The sequence below is a fragment of the Peromyscus eremicus genome, chromosome 13 (assembly GCF_949786415.1).
Source record: "Peromyscus eremicus chromosome 13, PerEre_H2_v1, whole genome shotgun sequence".
Classification (NCBI taxonomy): Eukaryota; Metazoa; Chordata; class Mammalia; order Rodentia; family Cricetidae; genus Peromyscus; species Peromyscus eremicus.
The window spans coordinates 45,550,104-45,566,727 of record NC_081429.1 but is presented as its reverse complement, the minus strand read 5'-3'; the positions used below and the strand labels follow the sequence as shown (position 1 = coordinate 45,566,727).

The following is a 16,624-nucleotide window of genomic DNA, read 5'->3' as shown; positions in this document are numbered from 1 at the left end:
CCTGTCAGTACAATTGTGGGTCTTTTGCGGCAACGTGCTTGAAGAAAGGAGCTAGGGGCAGTTTTATCAGGTACGCAGGCTAGAGTGAACAGGAGAGTTTCCCTGCAGCTTTAAGTTTTCTCAAACACTTTCAAGAGTGCTGAGGTTATCTCTAGGGTGTGTGAGACTTTGTGCCTCTTCCGTGCAGGATTTAGATGGACTTGTCATATCAAGAATCCTGTGCTCCCCGCTACCACTGTTCATCTTTTATTTCCTCTCAAACCCGGAATTCCCTTTCTTCCTTTGGATAAGGCAGTTGTTTGTATCGGCGGCTTCAGTCTCCTTTAAATACTCAAAGTAACATTGATGGGGAAGGTCTTTTTGAGGTGTACAGAAGGCACAGATCTGTAGAGTCCCTGGCACACAGAGGGACCTCATCCAGTGCTTATTATTATCATCACTGAAATCTAAGCCAAGCTGGTCATAAGACGGGCGAGGGGACCATGGGGCTCCTTCATGGTTTCTGACACACCGCGTGTTTCATGCCCTGTAGGTCCAGGCTGAGATGAAGAAGATGTGGACTCGGTGGAATCTGTCCGTCGACTGGAAAAGAACGCCACCTTGTGGCGGCCACAGGTACGGCTCGGTGCTCACCACCGTCACCCACAGCACCAGCAGCCAGTCACAGATGGGCCCAAGCACGCGCCTGGTGCTCATCTCTGGCAAACCCAGACAGATCGACAGCCACAGACAGATCGACAGCCACGTGACTCTGCCTGGCTACGTCTGGAGTAATTCTGAGCAGGACTGCCAGCCACACTCCACCCCCGAGGAGACTAGAGAAGGTCATGGGAGGCAGGGAGACGATATTCCAGCGGGGGAGTCTTCCAGGCCAGTGGCATTCACCTTAGGTACAGAAGGATGCAAAGGACACATCATCGAGCGTATCTGAGTCACCATTTGTGACTCCAGCGGATTGGCAGATCTGGTAGTAGAGATAACCTAAGTCGGAAGACTGGAATTCTGGAAGAAGGCGTTGCTTAAATGTTTTCAGTTTCCACCAGCTGGCTACTATAAATATTCACGCATAAAAGGGTATTTATTGGGGTAGTTTATTATCTTATGTTGGCATTACTCCTTCCGAAATTAATAATTTCTCTGTGGTTATTATTATTATTTTGCTACTTTTGCATAGAGAAGGTTTCGAACGCTTGGCTCTATCTTTCTCTCATAAATATCACCCTGAAAATGATAAAGACCATTTAGTTTGCATTGTTTTCCTTTAAAGCAATCACTGATTTTTATCTTTCTCATTTTAATGAACTTCCGTTATGTGTTCATCTTGTCTATGTACTGGAGCAATTGTAGAATGTACACTGGAAGACAAATTCTTGGACACACTGGAAAAATCAATGGACTGGACATAATAAAGTGATGCATTTCTGACAGTTATGATTGATTCTAGGAGCAAAGAAAACCACTCTGTTCTTCCTTTGAACGTCCCCTGTGTGATGAGCCAAAATCTTCTCTTGCTCTTCTTCTTTTTTTTTTTTGTGAACCATGACAAGTCAAAAGTTTTCTCAGTCCGTGACCTTGTGTTTGAAAGCTGATTCTGTGTGGGCTCGTTTATACTGAGGCTAACCCACACCACATCTTTTTTCTGTTCTGTTGTTTGCTATGTTACAGATGGTATGTGGGATAAATTAAAAGTTTGTTTTAAAGATATATGTTTGGTCATAAAGAAAATTTCCTTTCATCATTGCATGTAATTCTTGAGAAGCAAGTCTGCAGCTCCCAACCCATAGCTCCCATGTTTTGCCAAATTTGACATTTCAGTTCTGAAAACATTTACTGCATGCATACTACAGAGCAGGTATTCTGCTGGGGTTTTTCCAAGTATTGACTCACTGCAAACTCTGGAGCAGGTTTTTACCACTGTCACTGTGTTTTACAATGACTCACAAGGTGAATCAATTTACCCGAAGTCGTTGAGTATGTTTTCAGATGTAATCTACTGACTCCAAGTCTCATGCACTTACAATCACTATCACATACACATGCATGTGTGCACATACACACACACACACACACACACAACACTAACCAATGAAATAATTTAATGAATTCCTTTTGGGTAGAGCATGCTTCAAGACCTTGTACTGCAATATATCTCAGTGTGTGACTCATAAAGTTTCCACTCATGTCAAAGACAGATCTCTGTAAAAGGCATCAGAATAGTGTACTTGGAACTAAAACAACACAGTTGAAGCTGCTGTTTCTCAGTCTATTGAATGACTTCAACAACACACAGTGGTGTTAACTATGACTTAGGTGCCCGCTACTCACACGGCTCCTTTATTTCCCTCTCGGAGTGTTAGCTTGGAGTCGTTTCCTTTGCGTTCAGCTTAGGAAGATGCCACTGTGCTCATCTAACTCACCCAGTTCAGCTCTGCGTGGTTGCCTACCTGAGTGGCCTGCTGCCAGGAAAGTCATCATGAGCAGAGTCACAGACTACGTTCAGTTCTATGGCTAATTGTATGCAGACTTCTATAACATAGCTTCATTTTAAAAATGAAAAAAAACTTTGATAATCCAGTTGGTCCATTTAAAAATGTAGAAACTGTCAGTCTACTTCAAAGAGATGTTATGGTAGATAAGAAAAAAATATTAAAAATACGTTGTGACATAAATACTCCATAGAAATGCTTGGTTTATGTCATTCTTATCATTTTTTTTTTTACATTTAAGTTACATTTTTATTTTGGCTTCTTATAAATTGCCTTAAAATGTCACTGTAACAATGAAGAATTTTTAGAATAGATATATTTAGAAAACATGGAAAATAATGACTTTCTAGCCTGCTCCAAATCCTAAGGCTAGACCACAGCTTCTTTATGTAACAGGCATCAGTAGAGGAAAGCCCATCCTTATACTTCAGATCCCCATCACATGAAGCAAAGCCCCACTTTCTAAATGATCCCTGTAAAGTGCTGCGTGCTCATGGACCAGATGTTTGTCAATTTTCAAATACAAGAAGTTCTAGATGCAAGAGGTTTAAATGGTAGGATAGGTCACAGAGGTGTGGGAGGATACTCTTGTATGACTTACTGAAATGCACATTAATACTGTATTTTCCTTGCAGTTAAATAAGAGTTTGACATCAGAGATAATATTTACTGCCCAAGGTAAACATGAATTATTTAGACCATATAACTCTTTATTGTGCCTGTTAAATAAAATGAAAACACATATGTCTTATAGCATATAATGTAAAACATCTCAAAATACCCAAGAACCTTGGTTTTAAATATTAGGAAGCAGATGACTAATATGCATGAGTTTCTGTATATTGTTTATGCTCATAGATTAATATTAAATACTTCAGAACGACTCTTGGATAGTGTGTGCACATAAATGACATTGAAGATATTCACACTATAATCCTCAGAACTGATGATTGCATTAGGTTCCATAGTAAAGGCAAACAAAGGTTACAAACCAAATTGAGATTTGCTGGTCAGCTGACTTTAAAACAGGGGCATTGTCTTAGATCATCTAGACAGAACCTGTTTAATCACAATGGCCCTTAAAAGTGAAAGGAAGAGAGACAGAGGATGGAGGCTTTGCAGGATGATGTAAGAACCTGCTGTCCAATTTCAGGCTTTGGAGACAGAGAGAGGGGCTCTGAGCCAGGAAACTCTGGGAGCTTATGGAAGCTGGAAAGGGCAAAGTAGCAGCGCTTCCTGTGGAGTTTCCAAGAAGGAAGGCAGCTTCACTGGCACCAGCCTGACCTTTGCTGACTTCCCCTACAGAAGTGTAGAATAAAGTATGTCTTATGATGTTGGCTTTGTGATAACTTAGAATGGTGACCATAGAAAACTATTACAGAGATTTGTATGGATTGCTAATAAGAAAAGAATTGAAACCATTCATTACTGTTTCTTGGAAATCAATTATTGTGCCAGTTTTTACTGTATTTTATGTGCTATATTTATTAGGAAGAAAACTGTCTTATTTGCCATCTTATTGAAACATGTTTCAGGAATTGCTTTATCGTGGAAATGTTGATGTTGTTGGACAAGACATTTATACTGTTTCTAGGTGACACATTCTTGCACTTAAAACACCATAAGACTCCATCACAAACTCACAGTTTTGATAGACTTTCATCAAAGTGGCAGAATACAAAATCAACACATAAAAATCAGTAGTTTTCTATACACTAAAATCAAAATTGCTGAGAAAATCAGAAAAATAAAAACAAAAATAACCCCCCCAAACAACTTATTCAAATTATGCTGAAACCAGCCAACAAACCAACCCAAAACAGCAAAACAAAACAAAAACATAGGAAAAAAATCTAACCAAGGAGATCACAGAGCTCCACAGTGAAAATCTGAAAAGACTGAAGAATGAGTTGAAGATGTTACAAGATGGTAAGAATTTTCCTTAAAGTGCCAGTTTCCTTATACTGCAAATGAAAACAAAACACAACAACAACAACAAAACCCCCTAGAATGGCTCTACAGAAATACTATACCACCATCACCAGGCCGGAAAAAAAAATCCTGTGTTCAGGGATCAACTTGGGGACCATTTGTGCTCATTGTTATATACCATGGTGTCATTATCCCCATACCAAGGACTCAGAAGTAGTTATAGCCACTTTATACTTTGCTATGGATCAAAGTAACAGAATCAGTTGTGTTTTTCTTTGATGTCTTTGATTATTCTTTAATAATTAATAATTCTTTAATAATAATAAATAATTCTTTAATTCTTGTGGTCTTTTAAAACTTACTTTAACAGAGTTTGATAGTAAACCAAATCAAAAGTGAGTAAGAATAAGTGAGAATTAAACCATTTTGATGGTAGAAATACCAACCATTTAGAGACTGGAAAATCGATAATAATGGGACTATAGTTTGATACAAAAGCATTTTATGTCCCAGTATCTCATGACTGTGAGGATAAAAATAACTTTTGAATTTAAATTCTCTTGAATTCCACCCAAAATATACAATTAGATATAAACACATAAATCCTGGTCTTATTCTATCTCAGGAGAGCCTGAAAAGTTTGCTCATTGTATTGCTGCACAATAACTGAATGATTTTATCTTTTGGTGACTCATCCCTGTGACATTTAAAGATAATGTTTATGTTGGTTTCTACTCATTCACTATTACAAAAGCTACTCAATGGAAGTATCTATAAATGGCAGAAGGTAAGTGCAGTGGGTAAGCATTTCCACCCTTCACCAACTCTTAATTTAACGCAATTAATATTGAAATCCAGCTCTTCTTAGACTGAATCTCCTTTGAAACCACACTAGATTTTGATAGCTTATGTGGATCATTTTATTAACGATTTAAATAGCAAAAGAGGAAAACAGATTGAGTATGGGAGGCTGTGAGTTATGTGTGTGTTACATTTGCTCACATCTTTAGTGATAGAGGAAAGGAGGATAGACAGAGGCACCTTTATAGATACGTGATGGGAGCACTTTATGTTTCATATTGTACAATGGAGTCTGCGCGGACATGTTATTAACAGCTTAGCATGGACACACTGTTAATGGCTTGCTGGTTCTGAGTTAATTCTCCAGCTCAGGTGGCCCTGGAGGAGTATAAGGTTTGATTTTGGCAGCCTCTAAGTGGATTAGAGCTTTCAAGAAATGCCTGAGCTCAGACATCCTGAGAATAAGGGAAGAGTGCAGAAGATGATAACAAAAATGTCACAGATATCATGAATCCAGAAATGTGGCTGACTGCCTGACCAGAGGGTCAGGACTAGGCATGAGAAAGATGGGTTGCAGTGGCCTTCCCTTCCTATATAACCTACTGGCTAGAGGTGAGATCTAAGGCATCTCTTTGTCTCTGCTTAGGGTTTGAATTGGCTTTTTTTCCCCCACATTGCCACCTCCCTAAATAAAGCAAAATTAAAGATCCAATTCTTGTTTCTACTCATTTGTGTTTGTGGTGACAGGCAGCATGAGCTTCAGTATTCTGGTTATGTCAGGGTACTCAACAGATTATTATTGACCAAAGATGTTTCCAGGGGTCACTCATATTGACCTCCCAGAGGTCACTGCTATGTCTTTAAATGCCAGTCCAAGCAGGTGAAAGGCATCCCCAGTTCAGCTTACCATGAAGGTCATTGAGGGGGTGGGGATCCCATTCCAATATTATTTGTGTTGGCTACCAGGGCATCTGATAATTTCAAAGCTGGTATGACTTGGGAAAGAATGCTTCCCCAAATCACAAGGGCTCTGTAAAGTCCCTATATGCATGAAAATCACAATGTACAACTGAACTCTGCTGCATCATGTTTTGAGTAAAACTTGCTTTGAACATGGGAAGAATAAAGAAGATTTTTCATGCTTGTTTTCTCTTACACAGAAAATAGCTATCTAAAATAGGACTTATTTACATAATGCTATTTGCCTGTTTAGGGAAGTCTTAATTTCCTCTAGCTTAATCATGAGAAAGAACAAGACAAACCTAGACTGAGGGGTATTTTGCAGGATTCTTGTGGCTGTTACTCCATAAGACTGGTGCTTAAAAAAAAAGGCATCTCAGACTATCACAGGTCAGAGACCCAAGAGATGGGACTGGGCAGACACAGAGAAAAACTCACACACTAGAACCTTCCCATTTATAACTGTCTATCACAGTGACTCTACTTTTGAGGATAATTAATAATTACTAGATTTCTTTATTGACATTTTGGGGAGAGCCTTAGGTGTCCCCACGTTCTTTTAAATGCCGTTTTCATTCTCATTTTGGTGGGATTTCCGATGCACTGAAGAATAGTTGGTAAGGCGTGGGACTTGACAGCCAAGTCTAGAAGTTTTACTGTGTTGGCTAGTTATTAAAATCCTAACACAACTTCTCCATATTTCCTCTTGATAATTATCCTTTTGTAAAATATCAGTTTCTGTGATGTAATCTTTATGATGTAATCTACATGATTACCTTTGTGAATTAAGTAGTCACAGCAATTCCGTGATTCTCTTGTTATAATTTACACACACACACACACACACACACACACACACACACACACACACACAAATTATAGGAATGTACTGATTTTTTCTTCTTTATCACCTTTAAGACTAGATGCTCCAGAGAGGCTAGCTAATAAGGAGAACCCCAAGAGGGATGCATAGATCACCCTGAAAAGGGAAAATGGATGAGATCTCCATGAGTAGATTAGGGGTGATGGAGGGCAATGGAGGCTAGGGGATGGGGGATGAGAACATAAGGGAATGGGATGGTCAAGCAGGAACAGGGATGGAATGGAAGAGCAATGAAAGAGATACCATGATAGAGGGAGAAACTGGGTGCTAGGGAAGTTCCCAGGAATCCACAAGGATGACCCCAGCTTAGACTACTCTTAGACTACTAGCAATAGCAGAGAGGGTGCCTGAGCTGGCCTACCCATGTAATCAGATTAGTGAATACCCTAACTGTCATCATAGAGCCTTCATCCAGTAACTGATGGAAGCAGATGCAGAGATCCACAGCCAAGCACCAGGCTGAGCTCCAGGAGTCCAATCAAAGAGAGAGAAGAAGGACTCTATGAGCCAGGGGCATCAAGATCATGATGGAGAAGCTTACAGAGGCAATCAAACCAAACTAGTGGGAACTCATGAACTGTGGACCAACAGCTGTGGAGCCTCCATGGGACTGGACTAGGCCCCCTGCATAGGGGAGACAGTTATACAGTTTGATCTGCTTAAGGGGTTCCCTGGCAGTGGCATCAAGATCCATCCTTAGGGCATGAGTGGGCTTTTTGGAGCCCACTGACTATGGTAGGACACCTTACACAGCCTTGATGCAGGGGGAGGCTTTGCCTTGGAGGAGGTGGGAATAGGGAGTGGCATGGGGCAAAGGAAGGCTGGGGTGGTGGTGGTGGGAGGAGGGAGGGGAAGGGATCTGCGGTTGGTAAGTAAAATGAACAGAACATTTCTTAATAATAAAAAAAATATAAAAGAAAATTGGCACAAGAAAGAAAAAAAAGGAAAAAAAGACTAAATGTTTCAGTTATTGAACTGTCAACTGGGCAATGGTGATACATCAACTTACTTAAGGAGAAAAAAGAAAAATAAAGCCCACTTGCTTTTAGTTTAACTAATACCCACTTAACCCAGATTGAACACTGTACGTTTAGCGTACAGAGACAGATGACTGTTCCTGCTTCTGAGAAGCTGACAGTTGAATTAAGAAGGAGGTAAGGTAGAAGATGGTTATGGGGGAGAGGGGAGGCACTTGCTTTAACCGTGGATGACAAAGAAGGCTTCTTAGGGGGAGATAAAATTGAATATTTCAGAAAATATTTATTTATTATTAACCAGTTAACTGATAAATCGTGTGTGTGTGTGTGTGTGTGTGTGTGTGTGTGTGTGTGTGTGTAGGCAGGCATGGCATGTGGAGATCAGAGGACAGCTCTTGGGAGTGCATTCTTTCCTTTCAGTTTGTGTAATCTGAGGAAGAATTTAGGTCATCAGGTCTGCATACAAGTACCTCTACCCACTGAGCCGTCTCTCTCACTGGCCAGAAGACAAATCTTTACGAAGAAGGAATGAGATGGCTGAGGAAGGAAACATGCTCTGGGCAATTGAAACTGCAGGGGGGAAGCCATGGGCGTGTGGGGGGATGGAGGACGCTTGGAGAACTCTAACTTTCCTAACTCCACTTCTGCCCTTTCCCAGCTCCTAACTCCAGTAGGCACCCCCTGCTAACCCACAGGCCATCCCTGCCAGGAAACCAGGTATACGGTGTAGATCTTCCCCTCTCCTTTAGTTCCTCCAGATCAAAACCCCCAGTCTCATCTCCAGGACTACAGCAGACCCTCCAGGGTGATGTTTCTTCAATGTTTTCCCTACTCCCATTCCAAGGAGATGAAATAAACAAATCCTGGTTGAACACTCTTCTCTCTCCATCCTGTGAATCCCTTCAGACTCTAGCCTATCCCCAATCCTAAGTGTCAGCTTCTAATACCCAGAAATAATTTTTACTTGGCACCTGCAGTGGCTACAACTATCAGGCCCAAAGAAAATTTCCTACTAGGGAATATACTGCCATCACACTCTCCAAAAATTCAGAGAGGACACAGAAACCAAAGAACACCCACCCAACAAAGACAAATCCAGAAATTAATACTTGGACCTATAACCACCCCAAACCCAGATGCCTAGATGCCAGAGTAAAAATACAATCAATAACATCCAGGGCCCAGGAACCCTACCCTAGCAAGCCCTGAATATTCCAACATAGCTGAGGCAGAAAAAAAGACCTTAAAACAACTGTATGAAGATGATAGAGGCCCTTAAAGAGGGAATTAATAAATCCCTTAAAGAAATCCAGGAAAACACAAACAGTTAAGGAAATTAATAAAACTGTTCAAGACCTGAAAATGGAAAGAGAAACAATAAAAAAAACATAAAATGAGGGATTCTAGAAATGAAAAATTTAGGAAATCAAATAGGAACCACACAGGCAAGCTTCACCAACAGAATACAATAGATGGAAGAGAGAATCTCAGGCACTGAACGTAAGACAGGAGAAATGGATACATCAGAGAAAGCAAATGCTAACTCTAAGAAACTCCTGACACAAAACATCTAGGAAATCTGGGACACTATGAAAAGACCAAAGCTAAGAATAATATGAATAGAGGAAGGAGAAGAATCCCAGCTCAGAGACCCAGAAAAGATTTTCAACAAAATTAGAAACATTGCTGACCCAAACAAAGAAGGAGATGCCTATAAGGGTACAAGAAGCTTACAGAACCCTAAATAGATTGGACCAGAAAAGAAAGTCCCCCCAGCACATAATAATAAAAAACACTAAACATACAGAACAAAAAAAGAATATTAAAAGCTGCAAGGGAAAAAGACCAGGTAACATATAAAGGCAGACTTATTAGAATTACACTTGACTTCTCAATGAAGACTACAAAAGCCAGAAGGTCCTGGACAGATGTGCTGCAGACTCCAAGAGACCACAGATGCCAGCCCTGACTATTAAGCATAGCAAAACTTACAATCACCATAGATGGAGAAAATAAGATATTCCACAGTAAAGCTAAATTTAAACAATATTATCTACAAATCCAGCTCTACAGAAGATGAAAGAAGGAAAACTTCAACCTGAGAAGGTTACTACACTCATGAAAACATAGGGAATGAATAATTTCTTTGCCTTCCTCTAGGGAAGCACACACACACACAGACACAGACACAGAAACACACACCCCACACACTCACAAACCCCCCAACATGCACACCCTACACCACCACTATCACCACCCACCACCAAAAAAACATGAATCAATAATCATTGGACAATGATGTTTCTCAATATCAATAGTTTCAATTCAGCAACAAAAAGACACAGACGAACAGAATGGATGGGAAAACAGGACCCAACCTTCTACTGCATTCAAGAAAAACACCTCAACATCAAGAATACACATTATATCAGGGAACAGGGTTGGAAAAAGATATTCCAAGCAAATGGACGTGAGAAACAAGTTGGTGTAGTCATTTTAATATCTAACAAACTAGACTTCAGATAAAAACAAATCAAAAAGAGTTGGGAAAGGACATGACATATCCATCAAAGAAAAATCCACAAAGATGACATTTCAATTCTTAACATATATCACCCAATCACAAGGGCACCCAAGTTTGTTAAAAAAACAAACAAACAACAGCAACAACAAAACGCTACTGCATCTTAAATCACATTTTGGCCCTCACACATAGTGGGAGACTTCAATACCCCACTCTCATCAATGGACAGGTCATCCAGACAAAATTAAACAGAGAACTACTGGGGCTAACAGATGTTACAGACCAAACAAGCCTAACAGATATTTACAAACTAACTAAAAGGCAGAGAGAGAATATCTAAATTAACAAAATCAATAATGAAAAAGGGTACCTAACAACAGACACTGAGGAAGTCCAGAGAATCACTGGGACATACTTTAAAAACCTGTACTCCACCAAATTGGAAAATCAAGAAGAAATGGACAATTTTTTTTTGTTTTTTTTGTTTTTGTTTTTGTTTTTGTTTTTCGAGACAGGGTTTCTCTGTGTAGCTTTGCGCCTTTCCTGGAACTCACTTGGTAGCCCAGGCTGGCCTGGAACTCACAGAGCTCCGCCTGGCTCTGCCTCCCGAGTGCTGGGATTAAAGGCGTGTGCCATCACCGCCCGGCTGAAATGGACAATTTTTTTGATAGGTACCACATCCCAAAGATAAATAAAGATCAAATAAGCAACTTAAACAGACCTATAACCTCTAGTAAAACAGTAGCAGTAATTAAAATTCTACCAACTCCTCACGCCCCCCCCAAAAACCAAAGCAAGATGGTTTTAGTGCAGAATTTAAAGGAAGAGTTCCTGCCAATACTTTTCAAATTGTTCCACAGGAACATTGCTCAATTCACCTTTTGAGGCCACAGTTACTCTGATACACCAATTTAAGAAACTAAATACAAAAAAAAAAACAGTTAAAAATGGGATACAGATCTAAACAGAGACTTCTCAATAGAGAAAACTCAAATGGCTAAGACACATTTAAAACGTTCAACATCCTTAGCCATCAGGGAAATCCAAATCAAAACCACTTTGAGATTCCATCTTACACCTGTCAGAATGGCTAAGATCAATAACACAAGTGGCAGCTCATGCTGGTGAGGATGTGGAGCAAGGGGAACACTCCTCCATTGCTGGTGAGAGTGCAAACTTTTATGCTACTATGGAAATCAGTATAAATATTTCTTAGAAAGATGGGAATTGACTTAAATCAAGGTCCAGCTATTCCACTGTTGGGCATATACCCAAAGGACACTGTACCTACCATCAGGACACTTGCTAAACCATGTTCATTGCTGCTCTATCCATGAGAGTAAGAAATGGAAAATAACCTAGATGTCCCACAACAAAAGACTGGATAAAGAAACTGTGGTACATTTACACAATAGAGTATTACTCATCTGTTAAAAAAATTACATCATAAGCCAGGCAGTGTTGGCACATGCCTTTAGTCCCAGCACTCAGAAGGCAGAGGCAGGTCAATCTCTGTGAGTTTGAGGCCAGCCTGGTCTACAGAGAGAGTTCCAGGACAGTTTCCAAAGCTACACAGAGAAACATTGTCTCAAACAACAGTAACAACAACAACAACAACAACAACAACAGCAACAAGACATCATGAAATTTTCAGACAAATAGATGGACCTAGGGGAAAAAAAAACCCATCCTGAGTGAGGAACCCCAGACCCAGAAAGCTAAATACGGTATGTATTCACTTTCATGTGGATATTAGCCATTAAATAAATGATAAGCAACCTGCAATCTGTAGACCTAGAGAAGTCAGATATAGGGGTAGGGACTAGGGTGGACACATGGATCTCCTTGGGAAAGGGAAATAAAATGAATTTTACAGGTGGACCTGGGCAGGTGGGAATGGTAACTGTAGGATCAGTGGGGAGGGAGATGAGAGTTTGTTGAGAGAGGAAATGTGGGGAGAGACAGCTGGAATTGAGGGGCACTTGAGGGATGATATGGAAACCTAGTGCAGTGGAAACTTCCTAACATATATAAAGGTGATCTAATGAGGTCTCTCAATAATGAGGGAGATGGAACCTCTACACGTCATCTCTTGTCACCTAATGAAGCTTCCAGTAGTAGGGCTTGGTTGCATTCAATTTGAGTTGTTAGATAAAGGTGTACCATGGAAATCCCCAAACAACCCAAGCTGTTGCTAAGATGGGTTGTGTTGTAGAATATTTTAAGGTGTGTTGCTTTTGTTTATGTTGCATTTGTTTAACTCTGTGAAGCTGTGTTACTGTGCCTGTGTAAAACATCTGATAGTTTAATTATGAATGCCAAGGCCGGGCATTCATAATTAAGAACAAACCACCGTGTGTGATTTATTTGGGAGCTGGGGCGGTGGGAGGGGGCAGGGGGAGGGGCAAAAACAACGCTGCAACATTTTGATTATGAATGCCGGCATTAGCTTGGTTAGTTTCTAGCCAGCATTCCTTAAATTAACCTGCCTATCTTTTGCCTCTGGGCTTTTTCCATTCTCTAACTTCTGTATGTCTTACTCTTGCTCCATAGCATGCTGTGTAGCTGGGTGACTGGCCCCTGGAGTCTTCCTCCTCTGGTTGCTAGATCTTTGATCTTTCACTCCTCCATCTCTCTCTGTGTATTCTTTCTGCCTGCCAGCCCTGCCTATCCTTTCTCCTGCCTTGCTATTGGCCAGTTCTTTATTAGACCATCAGATGTTTGACACAGGCACAGTAACACAGCTTCACAGAGTTAAACAAACGCAACATGAAGAATAGTAACACACCTTAAAATATTCTACTACAGGGTTGCTCTCTACAAACTGACAGTGGGGCCCCACTGATGAGAACAATACCTGCACAACTCATTGAACTTGGAGAAGTTGAGCTGGTGCCTACATGGAGCCTTCACCCCTATGTTCTGGTAACTTTGGTGTGAGAAGATACTCTGCATGCTACCAAAGAAGAAATGTAGACATCAACCCAGCTACAAAATCTTTGACCTACAATCTGTCTTTTTATAAGATATGCTATAACAATGGTGGCACAGAACTTGTGGGATTAACTAACCAATGTCGGATTTGACTTAAGGTCCACTTCACTCATACCTACCACTGCTTGTGTGACCAAGAACTAGATAGCTCAGAGACCTGTTACAAAAAACAAACACTACTGGTCTAAAAAACTATCAATAAAATGACTCCTAGTGATGTTCTATTATGCTAATAGATCATGCCTTGATCAGTTATCATCAAAGAAGCTTCCTCTTGCAGCAAATGGGAATAGATGCAGAGACCTACAGCCAGACATTACCTGAAGAGAAAGTCCTTGCAACACACATCTCTCAATGGGAGGTCTCCATGAAATCCCTCCCTTTAGAGCTCAGGAAAAGCCTGCAGAAGAGGTGTAAAAAGTATAAGAGCCAGAGGGGATGGAAGACACAGTGAGAACAAGGCTCTCTGAGCCAACTGAGCAAAGCTCATATGAACTTATAGAGACTGAATAAGGGAGCACAAGGCCTACGTTAGATCCTCTGCACACATATTACAGCTTTTAGCTTAGTATTTCTAAGGGACTCCTGAGTGTGTGAATGAGTGGGTCTCTGATTCCTGTGCCTGCTCTTGGGACTCTTTCCCTTCTGTTGGGTTGCTTTGTCCAGCCTCAATGTGATGGTTTTTGCTTTATCTTATCGTATTTTATTTTGTCATGTTTGGTCATTATCTCTTAACAGTCTGTTCTGTTCTAATGAGAGACAGAAAGGAAGTGGATCCAGAAGGGGAGGGGAGAAGAGGAGGAATTGGAAGGAATATATATAGAGAGGAAAATGTCATCAGGATATGTTGTATGAGAAAAGAATCTATTTTCAGTAAAAGGGAAAAAAAGAAGTATTTCTACATCTCTTTGCTTTGCAGATATACATCCTCCCCCTACATCAGCAGCCCACACCTGTTGGTACATTTGCCGTAACTGATGAGCCTACATGTACACTGTATCATCCCCTGAAGACTACAGCTTACACTAGTGTTAACCTTGTGCAGTTGTACTTTTTTTGGACTACCCACTCCCAAATAATGACATGAAAAATTCTTGCTAATTATGAAAGCTTGGCCTTAGCTTAGGCTTGTTACCAACTAGCTCTTAAAACTTAAATTAACCCATTTATATTAATCTACATTCTGCTACATGGCTAATTACCCCTGCTCAGTGTCATGCATGTATCCTACTTCCCCCTTGTCTGGCTGGTGAATTCTCTACCTCTCAGATTCTTCCCAGCATTCCTATCTCTGTCCAGAAGTCCTGCCTATCCTCTCCTGCCTAGCTATTGGCCATTAGACTTTTTATTAAACCAATCAGAAGATGCCTTGACAGAGACACATCTCCGCAGCATACAAAAAGGTTATCCCACAGCACTCTTGGTATTGGACACCCTGTGGCTTGACAAATGTTTAAGGGCATTTAACCTCTATCACAGTTTCATATATAGCTTTGACACTTGGTTGAAAGTCCTGTGCTGTGTGTAGTAATCTCTTGCTCCTTTCTAATGTTGAGCTATGACTGATCCACTTATTTGCATTTTTCCATTTATTTACTTATATTACTCTAGAGACCAGAAATGGCAAAATAGTGATCTGACTATAATTATTATACATCTCTCCTCATTCTTCATTATAATTTTTCTTGGAGGTTCATTTCATATTTCTTCTCTATAGAACTCTTAATGTGGTGAACTAAATGTGTAGAGGCACCCTTCCATCCTAAGAAGAAACAGGTGATCTAGGTAGGTTTAAAACTGTGATTATTCATTCTGGGAGTAATGAAATCATGCATTTCTCTACTCTTGTATCTTTGTGTTATAGATCTACTAACATCCGTGGGAACAATCATCGAGAGCCCATAATTATAAATTAAACTGAGAATAGGACTAAAATTTTTAATCTGTCTTTCAGTGTTTTGACAATAGCATACATGAGGTTTTTTATTTATTTATTTATTTATTTATTTATTTATTTATTTATTTATTTATTTTTTCTTACAGGGGAGAGCGCGAACGCAGTCCCCCACTACCACAAATTATGCAGTCGAGTTTCCCGCATTTGGGGAAATCGCAGGGGTCAGCACATCCGGAGTGCAATGGATAAGCCTCGCCCTGGGAAAACCACCTTCGTGATCATGGTATCTCCCCTGCCAGGTAAGTATACATGAGGTTTTTTCTTGCTTAGTTACCATCTTACTAATAGGACATGAAGTCAATGCAGGGCACATATTAACTGTTGATCAATAATAATCCTGCACCCCATAGACCACGCTTTGTGGAGGACAGCAGCAGCACCAGGAATAGGATTGTGTCGGGCTCTGCTCACCATTTCCACCTGGCACTGTAGACCTTAGTAAAAAGTCGGTAAAACACCTTTCAATGACCGAGCTCACAGCCTTGTTCAAATTATCTCTTATCAGAAAAATTTGCTAAATGAGGTTCTGGTAGTAGGTTTTATTAGGCAATGAGATTGCTGACTACAGATATGATTAAAGAAATCTACTTGTTCATCTTAGAAGCAATAATGACTCTACTAAAACACACTTTGAACTATCACTATTTGCCATGTATGATTTTTGTGGGAATAGTTCTTGCTTTTGAAAGAGCTCCATGGGAAACAATTCTGGTCCTCTAGAGTATCAGTTACTGCTACTACCTAAAAAACAATCAGTCTGTCATAAAATGCACACCCTTGATTCTTATTACCACAGCATTATGAAGTAAATACATCACTCTTTTACCACAGGGAAACTGAAACAGATATAAAGTAGTTTTTGCAGGGAACTTTTCTTGGTAAACCAAAAGCCTTCATCAACTGTGAAAAGCTGGATATTGAGGCTGTTTGTATTAAAGCAGCAGGAGATAGGACATGAAAGCCAGATAACCAGCATAATGTTTGGAGGGGACCTTTCAGCATGGCTCTGCCATCCTCCTAACCACAAGAGTGACCCTCGTAGCTCACTGTGCAACTATTTCTTCAAAGCACCCTTGGCTGTGCCTTGACTCCTTAGAGACCTTACTAAGT

General features: G+C 40.3%; 1 protein-coding gene and 1 non-coding gene across 2 annotated transcripts in view; one reads left to right on the top strand and one right to left on the bottom strand.

Annotated features, from left to right (window-relative positions):
* The window catches only part of Pth2r (parathyroid hormone 2 receptor), a 72,487-nt gene extending 70,931 nt beyond the window's left edge, over positions 1-1,556 (top strand). Inside the window, exon 13 of the mRNA XM_059278505.1 lies at positions 533-1,556. Within this exon, the coding sequence (XP_059134488.1) occupies positions 533-931 (399 nt within the window). The 3' untranslated portion in view covers positions 932-1,556. The remainder of the gene's footprint in view (positions 1-532) is intronic.
* Positions 1,557-15,597: 14,041 nt separating this feature from the next.
* LOC131923736 (U1 spliceosomal RNA) lies at positions 15,598-15,761 on the bottom strand. Its single transcript, XR_009382671.1, has one exon. It is a non-coding gene; the product is annotated as a U1 spliceosomal RNA (small nuclear RNA).
* Between the last annotated feature and the right edge of the window lie 863 nt (positions 15,762-16,624).